General features: G+C 41.1%; 1 protein-coding gene across 2 annotated transcripts; it reads left to right on the top strand.

The window, feature by feature from the left end:
• Window positions 1-1,086: 1,086 nt before the first annotated feature.
• Window positions 1,087-10,172, top strand: LOC133157032 (LON peptidase N-terminal domain and RING finger protein 3-like). 2 transcript variants are annotated; one of them, XM_061283254.1, is made up of 12 exons: window positions 1,087-1,850; window positions 4,631-4,749; window positions 4,835-4,957; window positions 5,246-5,362; window positions 5,740-5,953; window positions 6,023-6,107; window positions 6,185-6,299; window positions 6,383-6,504; window positions 6,912-7,070; window positions 7,156-7,318; window positions 7,396-7,545; window positions 7,756-10,172. In XM_061283254.1, exons 1-12 carry the CDS (start codon window positions 1,100-1,102, stop codon window positions 7,936-7,938), a joined length of 2,301 nt encoding a protein of 766 aa, XP_061139238.1. In that variant the 5' UTR covers window positions 1,087-1,099; the 3' UTR covers window positions 7,939-10,172. The 2 variants fall into 2 exon arrangements, with proteins under 2 accessions (XP_061139238.1, XP_061139236.1); XM_061283252.1 differs by having other exon boundaries at window positions 4,835-4,975.
• The last annotated feature ends 1,903 nt before the right edge of the window (window positions 10,173-12,075 follow it).

Below are 12,075 nucleotides of genomic sequence, written 5' to 3'. Positions count from 1 at the left end.
GGGCGCGCGTGACTCCAGGGAACATGTTCATTAGGATATGCAGAGGTGTACTTATTACAACTTCATAGACAAATGATACTATTTATGGTCACTGAGAGTCGGGAGGACTTTAAATATTTTCGTCTTGCTGGAAGGCACACAACAGAAAATAATCGAGAAGCACTGGGTTAGATGATATCAACTGAGTTGGGTCATGGAACAAACTGAACTCATAAATCAAGGTTATTGGAACATTCCTGACACAGATAAGCCATTGTCGTTTAGTCCACGCTGTGGATTCAAATGAATGTGTTGAAGCAAAGCAAAACATTTGAGCTTTTTCAATTTGTAGAATGTCCAGTTTTGGATCTAGGAGTTGAATATTATTATTATTAATAATAATAATCGGATTCATCTATTAAGTGACAGATTAATCAATTATAAAAAAAATAAGCAAGCCCTACTCTCTGCTGTAGCACATTTTCTGATTTTCTGAAGGATTTGCTCTATAAATGAGATATTTTAACAGCCACTTCAAGACTAAACAAACGTACGAGCACTATACTCAAGAATGGATGGTTGAAAAAACCTAACATGAACACTTGATTTAATTTCCATCTAATGAAGATTTGTTGGCTTGGTTTGTTTCTTTTAATCCACTTAAAACAGCTAAATGTTTACTTGAAAACCTGATGCTCCAGCTATGAATAACTTGATAAGAATAACTTGAGTTCATGGGTTCACTGAGTAAATGAACTTCCAACTGACCTCAATTGAAATGAGCTACGTTTTGGACTAATGTCGTCCCAGTACTGTTTTGTTTTGGGGTCAAATATCACGAGGCTTGTGACGCAAAGAGATAACTCTATATATTAGACATGTAAATGCATTTGGGCTGTTGGAGGACCTTGTTATATGTTTGACCCGATGCGTCTAGTGAGTGTAGAATGCAGGTCAGAGCGGCTGCTGCATCACACAGTCACTCCCCGTTACCAAAGTGTTACATGGCCAATTGTTTTGTAACCATTTTTTTCACCTGTGCTCGCCCAATGAGAGCGTCTGACTACTATCACGTGACACAAGTTTTACGTAAGTGCCCCTCCCTCTGTTGCTCAGTTGAATGAGACGCATGGTGCGTGGAGTCACTCATCGCTGCTTGTTCGTGAACATTCACACGTTAAGTGAGCGGGGATGCTCCACGCACATGAGCTCCTCCAACAAGCTGGTCGCCATGGGGACAGAGAGCGAAAGCATGCTGCAGCTAGCCGCGGAAGCTTTCCGGGCGAAAAACTTCGATCTGGCCGCGGATATTTACGAGTGCCAGCTTGCGGCTCTGAGGGACGGAGAGAGCCGACAGGATCTGACCGTGAGGCGGGCCGACGCGCTCGCTTTCGGGGGGAAATTCACCGAGGCTGTCGTGGCTTACCGGCAAGCCGCGGAGATGGACAAACTGAGACCCGCGCACCTGGGCAACCTTGTCGACTATCTGACCTCCATCACTAGGCTGGACAGAGAGGGTGACCGGGGAGAGGACGCGGAGGCTGGAGCCACAGGTTGCGAAGACATCTCGTGCCGGATATGTCTGAGCTCGCTGTTTGAGCCCGTCACTTTGGCGTGCGGACACTGCTTTTGCAAAAAGTGTCTGGAGAAGGGAGACAAGAACGAGAAGGAGGTGGTCTGTAAGGAATGCAAGCTGAGCTCCCGAGTTGCAGTGCATAGCTACAGGGTCAACGTGGTCCTCAGCAACCTGCTGGCTAAATGGTTCCCGAGGGTGTACCGTGCTGGTCGGCTGAGGAGAGAAGGCAACGGCCTCTACTCGGGAAAGAAGGTGGAAGCGGCTCTGGAGAAATACAACCAAGCTATCACGATATGTAAGTCTTGAGGGGGTTTGACCAACTTATGCGCACCGGGGCTGAGCCGTTTCCACAAATGATTGACAAATCGCGATTGTGATTTCATGTGCGATCGTTTTTTTCAAGGTCCACTTCTCATTTCTTTTTGAACAAACACAAGCAACACAGCATAATAAGCAATGTCGGATTTATTCATGGGTTAATCAATGGATCGGGAACAAATTGATGATCAAATTCATCCATTATTTTCGGAAAACGCTCATCCTCATGTAGGCGGGGTTCACAAACAATGATCAACATTATTACGTGTTACAAAACCAGTAACTGAATCTTAATCAATTTGTTTGGCCATTTTCTGCACTGTCACTTCGAAATAGGGTCGTTTTTCTTTTTTTAAAGAAAGGCTTTTTTAAACTTAGAAATGTTTGTTCTTCATTTGACGATTCATTGCCAAAATACTCAACAATTAGAGTAATCCTTGGTTGCAGCCCTAGATTTGTTATACATCCTGTTTCTTTTTCTTCTTTAATTCGTGCTCACTAACTAAACAGTCATTTGCCATCTGTAAAATATTCACTGTGACTTCAAATTCTACCATCCATCCATCCAGTGCTTCATAAACATTACTTAGTAAATCATAGTCAGATTAGAATAACAGTGCAAAAAATTAGGTAACTTTATCCCTTCGACTTTTCCTGTTTCATGAAACAATGTGTGGACTTCACTTCTTAAGCAATCGAGACACGGGATAAATAAATACATGAAACATGTACTTCTTGCAGACTGGTATCATACTTACAGATTGCAAAGAAATGCACTAAAGAAAAAAAAAACCCACTCCATTTTGCGTGCGCGCGTGTTGACGAGACACGACCATTTCTCCACGTGTTGGATAACAAGCTTACGGTTGGCTAGGCCAGTGGGCCAAACATTGCGTAAGCGCGTCACCGCCCACTGGGCTCAATCGTTGTGTAATGGGAGAATGACACAAATGTAGGTCAAGGGTATTATTGCAGGCCGTCGCTAGGAATGCTCAGTAGGCCAAATTAGTTTCTAAAACGGGCATCCAGACTGACTGATACAACCACAAGATTAATGTAAAGACATTAGCCTGGCTTTGAGGAACGGCATCTGTCGTTGTTTATACCTAAGAAAAACGTTGCAAAAATGATGATTATGGACCATCAAATGCAATATTATTGACTTGTTTTTCCTGTCACTCTATGTCGCTGGCATGAATAATAGGGATGGGTGAGTACGGATACTAAATATCAGCTGTACTCGTGAGGATTGCCAAAAAAACAGCCACGACAGTTAAAACAAAACTATCTGTAAGTATTTCTTGCCAGTAGTTGATGCTACACTGGCACATTGTTAGATCATCATGTGCATCAGAAAGATCTTTGTCCAAAATTATCTATCATTGTGTTGAGATCTTGTGTATCAAAACTGGTATCGATACTTGGTAGCGGGGTATTTGGGAAGTACTCAAGTACGCAGACTGATATGAATCTGAAAAAAGTGGTTTTGAACATCCCTAATAAATAGTTGAACAAAGATATATTTTTGGGTGCTAAATAGATCATTTTCAGACCAAATAAATGAGATGGGATCATTTTCTGTTGCGCTCATGTTGACTGTGTTGTCTACAGGCTCAGTTATTTGTATGGAATTCCTCCCGACTACTCTTTTCAGTAAAAAAATTAACAAATACTGTTCAAGGGGCAAATGTCTCTCAAAGGACAACACATATGATAGTTCAATGTTAGAAATGAGGTGATCCTCTTTACAATCAAAAAGACAGACCACTTTCTATATTTCATCTTTCTATATTTCATCCTTCACAAGTCAATTATCAGGCTAATCGATGATTATGCTCGTCTCGACTTCGAATAACTTTGGACTTTAATCTGTCCTACATGTACGACAATGACAGATATCAAAGTACATTTCACAGAAATCTCACTTTGAATAGCCCCAACACTCCTTAACGTTACATTATAATCACAGAGCATGGAAGGTGTTTTTGATCTAGATTAAGGTCACATGGAATCCATTTTGTGCTGAAGCATTTAACAGTTGTGTGTGAAGTCAGGGCAAGCCCTGGGGCAAGTCACTTCGATGTCTTGCGAAAAGAATCAGTGCATTTGTTTGGGAAATGTGTGTGTGAAATGCTGCTTAGTGTGTGCTTCTTGTGTATTCACATATCCAATTGGTTTCATTTTAGCACAAAGGCTGTTTTTTGCTCTTTCTTTTTTCTTTCAGCTACGTGTATCCCATGGCTGTGCACATCTTTAGGCAAAATGTGACATTTGCATAAGTTTTAGTAGTTACGAAACCTAGAATGTGGGTGACCTTGAAGTTCTGCATGATTTTGTGAGGCAGGCGTTTTGTAACGTGGCAACATAATCCATTTGAAATAGTCATTCTTTCACACAACCTAATAACCCCAAAGCAGCCTTTTTGGAGATGCAATTTGATATTACATATTTAAGCTCCAGTTTAAACATTCGGCAGTTGGATTTCAAAATTGTTTGCTTTTGTTTTAACGTCGGTAGACGAAAGATGCTATAAGATGGTAGACTTTTATCACAGATTTCTAATCTGAATACTTTATCAATAATTAATAGTCCAGTTGATAATGATTGGAATTTAGTTCTGAACCTAAGAAAACTGATTATTTTTGTATTCATTTGTATTTTCACACATTTGGCAAGGCAGGACAAGCCATTAAAACATATGACTTTATTTATTTTTATTGAATACTAAAACTTTTTTTTGTTTATTGTCCTCCTCAGCTCCCACGGACCACATACTGTTCAGTAACCGCTCCCAGATCCACTCCAGTCTTAAACACTACGAAAAGGCTCTGAGTGATGCTGAGATGGCTTGCAGACTCATGCCTTTGTGGTCAAAGGTATACTACCAAATAGCTTTTATCTTTTTTTTTTTTATGAATTAATTCCTGATGAAATCCTTACATGAGTTCTTTATACTTCAAGGGACATGTTCGTAAGGCACAGGCTCTGATGTCACTTGGAAGGACTGAGGAAGCGCTGAGAGAGTACCTGCTGTGTCTTTCTATAGAGCCCGACTGTCGACTGGCCAGGAATGAAGCTAACAAGGTAGTCGAAGCTAACAAGGTATTCGCACTTTGTTTTGGACAAGAGTTAGTCGTTCATTTCATTTATTTTATGACCACCGTCAGATGAAAGGTGTTCCTTTTAATGGGGTTGCTTTCAGTCCTTTGAAACAGCACATTTGCAGACTACAATCTCAAAAAAATAGACATTTTGTCGCAATTCTTTTTTTGCGGGAAGTCACCACCTGACCACAACTAATCCGACACGCTAATTATTCAGCACTCCACAACTGAATACTTAAGTCTTATTTTGTGATCATTGCTCCCTCAGCTTCTTAGTGACCTCTTGGCTCCGGTGACGGATCAGGCGCCTGAACACATCTCAGACTTCCCCAAGATGCTATCCTCTCGAGGGCGCGTGAAGAATAGCATCAGTGGAGCCTCTCGGGTAAGAGAACGATTTGCAAGTGTTGTTTGAGAGCTGCTGTTTATTGACTGGCATGAATCTGGTGCAGTGTTTGGGTGGAGGCTGGTTAGATTCCATCTTGGTAATCTCACAGATGAGCGTAGGCTCAAGCATCCGCAAGAGGGAGGGTTGCACTGCTGTGGGAGTGGTCACAGCTGACTTCAGTTCTAGCCAATCAAAGCAGCACGCCTTTAAAATGCACCACACTAGTTGCTTACTAGAGTGTTGACGTGGCAAACTAGTAAGTGTGCCATGAAGTGCCCAATTGGAGACGCGCCCAAAAACTTCAAGGAGACACTCCTTACTTCCCCGTCAATTCAAATAGAACCCATTGCGTAACGATTCCTTCACCTTCTCAGCTCCTCGGCCCGGCCCCGCTGTCGTCGGAGTCGAGAGTGGCTCCCGGTACTCCTGCGGCCGGCAGATTGGATGGCAGTGAGGTCACAGTTCAGGAGGACGGGAAGATGGACCACTATGTTCTAAACAAGCGGAAGAGAAGAATCACAAAGGAGGAATGCGAGGACGAGCATGGAGCAGAGGGGAAGAGTGATGCTAAAAAAAGATTGAAGTCTGGTGAGCACACTCGCTAATAAACTCGCTTTACTAATAAATCAATTGCTGAACTTGTGTCTTTTCTTTTAGAGTCAGCAGAGGCGAACCATCTGTTAAGTCCTGCAGTTGGGGACCTTTTGGACCCAACCGATCTGGAATGTTCTCTGTGCATGAGGTGAGGTGCTCTTTACACCCAAACTCACTTGCATTTGGATCCGTCCAAAACACGCTAAAGGACAGTTTTGTGCCCAGATTACTCTACGAGCCGGTGACGACACCTTGCGGTCACACCTTCTGTCTCCAGTGTCTCAAGAGATGTCTGGACCACAACCCAAAGTGTCCACTTTGCAAAGAAGAGCTGTCGGAAGTATGCGAGCCTCATGTCCTTTCAAACTCTTCTCTCTCGCTGTCCGCCCTTGCGTCTTACTATCGATCTCCATCGCTCCACAGTACCTCGTCCAAAGACGATACTGCAAGACCACGTTGATGGAAAGCCTCATAGCGAGGTATCTTCCGAATGAGCTCATGGAGAGACAGAAAATTCACATCGAGGAGATGGCTGAGCTTTCCAAGTACGTTTTTACAACTTCCTCTCCGTTGACATACAATTTGTTATACTCCCGCAGCTTCCCCCTTTCATGTCTTTATAACGCTCAAGATTTGTTCATAAGATCCTCAAGGTCTGGATCTAGGTAACCTTTCCTCTTTAAGGACAGACGGATATTTATGACTACTTGCCTTTGTCTTAACCACCCTTGCTCTTGGACCGATATAACCTGAGCTGCGGTTTGACCTACTGTCCCTCTGTCGAGATGACACACTGACCTCTTAGATACGCGTCACGCCTGACGAGTGTCAAGTATCACCAGCCAGCGGCCGGATCCAAGAAAATCGATTTTTAAGCCAAACCTTGAAATTGAAAAAAATGTCAACTAGGCGCTCAACACCTGTGCCTCTTTGCCTCGCTCTCTCTCTCCAGCCTCAACAAGAACGTGCCTATTTTCGTGTGCACCATGGCCTTCCCCACCGTGCCGTGTCCTCTGCATATATTTGAGCCCTGCTACCGACTGATGATTCGCCGATGCATGGAAACGGGAACCAACTGCTTTGGCATGTGTCTGGCCGATGACCTCAAAGGGTGGGTGTCCCGTCAGGCTTTCCGTGTACGCACCCGGAGAATGTAATATTAAACCCACTTCCTCTACCTTCTGCCCGCTTTCTAGGTTTGCAGACTACGGATGCCTGCTGGAGATTCGTGACGTGACGTTCTTTTCCGACGGGCGCTCCGTCGTCGACACCATCGGCAGGCGGAGGTTTAAAGTCATCCAGCATCGTGAGAGGGATGGATACAACACAGCTGACATTGAGTACCTGGAAGATGTCAAGGTCAGCCGGAGGGCAACCAAAGCGCATAAATTGAAAGTTTTGAAGGGCTGGAGAATGAATTGATGAATCCTTTGTAGGTGGAGGGCTTGGCAGTGGGGGAGCTGCAGTCTTTACATGACACGGTGTATGACCAAGCTCTCGTCTGGGTCGACTCCCTGAAAACAGAGCAGAAGGAACGCATTGAAGGCCACTTTGGACCCATACCCAAGAAAGACTCTGAACTTCAGGTGTGTAAGATTCTCACCACATATTGCAGATCGAAAGACTTTGGAATTGACTTTTACTTTTGAGCTGTGATGACGTATCCTACAGCAAGTTGACGTTTTGAATAAATGTATCAATATGCAGCCGCTTAAGTAAAGTGGGACGAAAACGAAGGTGCTGTGATGGCATTCTTTTGCAACCCTAATCCAACTCGTCTTTCTCCCCGCCTTTAGGCTAATCCAAATGGTCCTTCATGGTGTTGGTGGTTACTTGCTGTACTTCCATTAGAGGGCCGAGCACAGCTGCCTTTCCTCGCCATCACATCCCTGAAAGACCGCTTGAGCGGCATCCGCAAAGTCCTCCTCTTCATGTCCCGCAACCGAAATCGGGGACACGTCGTGGGCCAGCGTTCATAATCTCGCCCGACCCACCCGCCCCTGCAACTCCGACAAGAAGTTTTCTTCCTTTTGAGCATTTCTGTTTTTACGACGGCACTTTCCATGTTGTCGCACAATCTACAGAACACTCAATCACGTTATATTCAACTTCCATTTATCCATTCACCCCAGGGCTCTTTGCACCCAAAGCAACCCTCTTTGTTTCATCTTTTCGACTTCAAGCCAGAATCTAAACGCTTGGTTATGAGTAAGGAGTATCACCTTTCTTTGTAACACTTTACACAACGCTAATGCGCACAACATATGGACCAAGGGCATGGAAGACAATGTATGTTGGCCTTATTGGGCATGGCACGCCTTTGTTTTCATATTTCTCTGCGCTTCTAATGTGAGGTAATAGAACAAAATGGAAAAAAAAAAATACATTTGACATTCTTCCTCAGAGTGAGTTGCCTATCCAACAGCTTTAGAGTAAAGAGAAAGACTGATACGTATATACTGGATATACGCACAGTGCTGCTTCATGCATTCATTAGACTACCTGTTGTGAAAAGATTTCTGTCTCCTTGCCATATTTTACAATTTTGAACAATGAGAAAAAATTATCGGGTGGTGGTCGATTACATTTGAGAAGCACCCTATGTATCCAAGTGTACTTAAGAACTCTGTGAGAGACCAAACATATACTTTATACCAGAAATTATGTGAATTATGATAGAGAAAATATTGACTTCATTGAAAATTCACACAGAAACAACACCCGTTAGTAGCACACACAAAAAGGTGTGCTGATTGTAGGGGGACTTTGACTGTTTTGCTCTTTTTATGTGTGGCATTTTGCTTTTTCTCCATTATTTATTTTTTTCCATTATTTATGCAAGCAGTGACTTTGTTTACATTTGTTGAAAGATGCTCATTTTCCGCAGGATTATTTTTCTATTTGACACCTACAAATGGCAGCCATTTTGCACGCTGTACCAATAGAAGGGAGAAAGCCCTGAATTAAAAAAAGAAAAAAAAAAGCTCTCATTGATGTACAATTATTTAGGTCAGTGTTAATTCTGATTTTTTTTGGTACTTCCACCCTAATTAGGGAGAATAACTTCCATTGTGATTTTTAATTGTTATGACGTTGGCTATTCCACAAATACACTTTGGTGAAAATTGTGATGCCTTGTTGATTGTTGTTTTGTTTTAAGACAGTAGAGAGCTTTGCCTTTACATTTGTTTTAAATACAAGTTTTATTAAGAGTTTGTTATTTAGTTTAGTAATTATTTCACAGGATCTCATGATCAGATATGCAATAGTACGCAGATGTCACATTTATCAATCACCTCATTTTGTATGTCAGTAGCTGCTTCTCTAATGTTTGGTTTTCCCCACAACGACATTGTTGGGATTAGTTATGGGGACAAAGGGTAGAAAGTGATATTGAAGTCAACATGTTCGGAATATTTGCTTTCATAATTCTGCAAATATAATAATTATGTTGGGCCCAAAAGGGAAATGCTTTCCGTCAAATGTATTACACTTGCAGTGTAAAAATATTGGAAAGACATTTGTGAACTAATAGATATTTCAACACATGTGTAAAGAATGACTGGAAAAACTGTAGCCCATTTTATTTGCCTAAAAAGAGAGTATAGAGAGGCGTTTTTATCTAACTAAAATGCTCTTCCACTGACAGCAGTTCTCGTGCCTTAAGTTGGACTTCTCCCTCTTATGTTGAAAATGGAATGCGGTGTAATGTTGGGTGCAGAATTTGGGGTGGTTCATTAAATTGTGTTAAGATCATTTTAAACTATTTTTGATGTGTTTTAAATTTTTGATACATCCTGTTCTGAGCACTGAATCCAATATTTTGTATTGTATTAATGTTGATTGTCTGGCATGTTGCAAGGCAATCGCCCCCAAAATCAAGAAATAGACAAAAATAAGAATTAGCTTCAATCAAGGAACAGATTTGTTTGATGACAGTAACTAAAACTAAGTATGCTCTAAAACATAACTAGTAACCTTTCATAGTTTTTCATACGCTGCAAAAATACAGGTGGATAGTGACCAAGTAAGTTTATATTGCCCTTGTTTTTATTTATTTTTTAAACGAATGTTAAAATAAGCTAAGAAGCTATATGTAGCTTTTTTTATGTTTAAGGGAAATATAAGCACATTTATAAGTAATAATGCTTCCATTGAAACTGGTTCAATAAAGTTTACTGCACAAAAACCGTTGAACACGGTGAGGCTTAAACTGTTTGCTGCTTCCTTTTGTTTAAGAATATTTTGCATTTGTCTGACTGTCAAGGAAAGTGGACACTTGATATATGCCGTACTGTCAAACTGGTAATTTTCCATGAAACATCTCAACATGTGCATAACAACAGCATGCAATACAAATGAAAATCTCTTATTCATGGTTTGCTTGTATAGCATTTAGAAACATTACAGCTGATCCTGATTCCAAATGTATCATGATCTTGAATGTTATGTTTTAGAACTTGCAACTATGAAATAAGATGATGTAACGTTGTTTGTATATGTGATGGAAAATTCAGAATGCAACGTTAGCTTAAAAAAAATGGAGACAAGGCCTCATTGTTTGGAAAGAAAAATAACACATGTTCCTCTTGCACAATGTGTGTGACGTTTCTTTTGTTTGCGTTTTGAAAGGTTGGCCAAGCGTCCAAAGTAGGAACAGTTCACATGACTGTTTGCATCATTACTTTCAATCAATTATTTACATATAACCTCGCTGTTGTCTAATTTCAGGAATAGAAGGAAGTTCAACCTGCAATTTAAAGTGACATTTTGAAATGAATCTAATAATGATGGTTTCAAGGAAATATTTTTTTTGTTGGTAATTTGGAAGAATAGCCCAGGCCATCGGTTCAGAGAGAGGGAAGTCTGCGCTGCTGTGAGAGTAATCGAAGCCGACTTCAATCCTTGCAAATCTAAGCGTCTCCTCTCGTTCCCTTTCAATGTGGCATGCCTGTCGCACTGACGGTCTAGAATGGGTGAATCAGGAATCTAATTTTAAAATTTTCCAAAATCTTGAATTGAAAGTAAGATAAAGAGTCAAACCTAACCCCTGAGTCATTAATTTGATTATATGTCTCAAGAGTTTTGACTATGTTGTAGACTTTCCAAGCCCTCTTAACTTGCTATTAAAAGCAACCGGTCAATGCCAAGGTCAACATGCTCAAAACACCAAGCAGCACAACCGCACCACAAGCTCACGTCCAGAGCAATCTTTGCTCGTCAAGTGATGACTTTTTCACATATAGGAGTAAATCACAAATTAATCAAGTAGCATACCACACCCCTCAAAAAGATAACTGTTGACAATGCACTCACTCTTGTGCAGCTCAATTATAGAGGCAACAACTTGGACAGGAAGAGTTTATGCAAGCATGGTAAATGTAGGTCAGTCAGATATTACAAAAAGTTGCAAAGGAGGTCAAATGTAATAATAGAGTATGAACATTTAAGCATGTTTTGCCTTTCTTAGTGAAGTCGTGTGACATTTGGACAAGTCAATAATATAATGTAAATATGATTATAATAAAATAAGGAAAAAATTATATTTGAAATCTCATGATATTATAATTTACTACTGCAATTGTTAATGATGCCATTTTTAATCTCTGAATGTAAAATGCATTTTACACTGCTGAATATTTTGTTTCACACGATACATAAGTTAATTCAATCAATTTCCTTTGGGGGGGAAAATACAATAATTCCCCATTCATTTTAAACATTTAATCAACTTCAAATTAAACAACACTGCAGTCATTGGGAATATGTAGCAGGGAGTTTCCAAATGTTCCATCGCTGTGATAAGAATGTGATCTCATTAAATTGAGACCATTGATTCATCCGACAAGTATCGGCAGTGACTTTAAACAAATGTTATTGTATCTTTGTGAATTCATCCACCGACTTGAGCCTGTAGGCCCATTTTATCAAATGCTGATGCCAACACACAACAGATGGCAAATGTGTGAACTACTGCCTTTTCAAACGTGTCAGATAATTTGGTGTCAACGCCCCCCCCCCCCCAACCCCCCACACTCTACTGTTGTCTCCTCACTTCTGAGTGTCTGATTCTTGCCAAAACTGTTGGTTATATAACCTGGAAATGAGAAGGTCAG

This window comes from Syngnathus typhle, linkage group LG1 (assembly GCF_033458585.1).
Source record: "Syngnathus typhle isolate RoL2023-S1 ecotype Sweden linkage group LG1, RoL_Styp_1.0, whole genome shotgun sequence".
Lineage (NCBI taxonomy): Eukaryota > Metazoa > Chordata > Actinopteri > Syngnathiformes > Syngnathidae > Syngnathus > Syngnathus typhle.
This window is presented reverse-complemented; position numbering and strand designations above follow the sequence as displayed.

Bases quoted from the DNA above. Each gene is read 5' to 3' on its own strand.
- LOC133157032 (XM_061283252.1), top strand. From the start codon at position 1,100: ATGAGACGCATGGTGCGTGGAGTCACTCATCGCTGCTTGTTCGTGAAC. The intron at 1,851-4,630 runs GTAAGTCTTGAG...TGTCCTCCTCAG, and splicing joins CAACCAAGCTATCACGATAT to CTCCCACGGACCACATACTG. The intron at 5,954-6,022 runs GTGAGCACACTC...CTTTTCTTTTAG, and splicing joins TAAAAAAAGATTGAAGTCTG to AGTCAGCAGAGGCGAACCAT.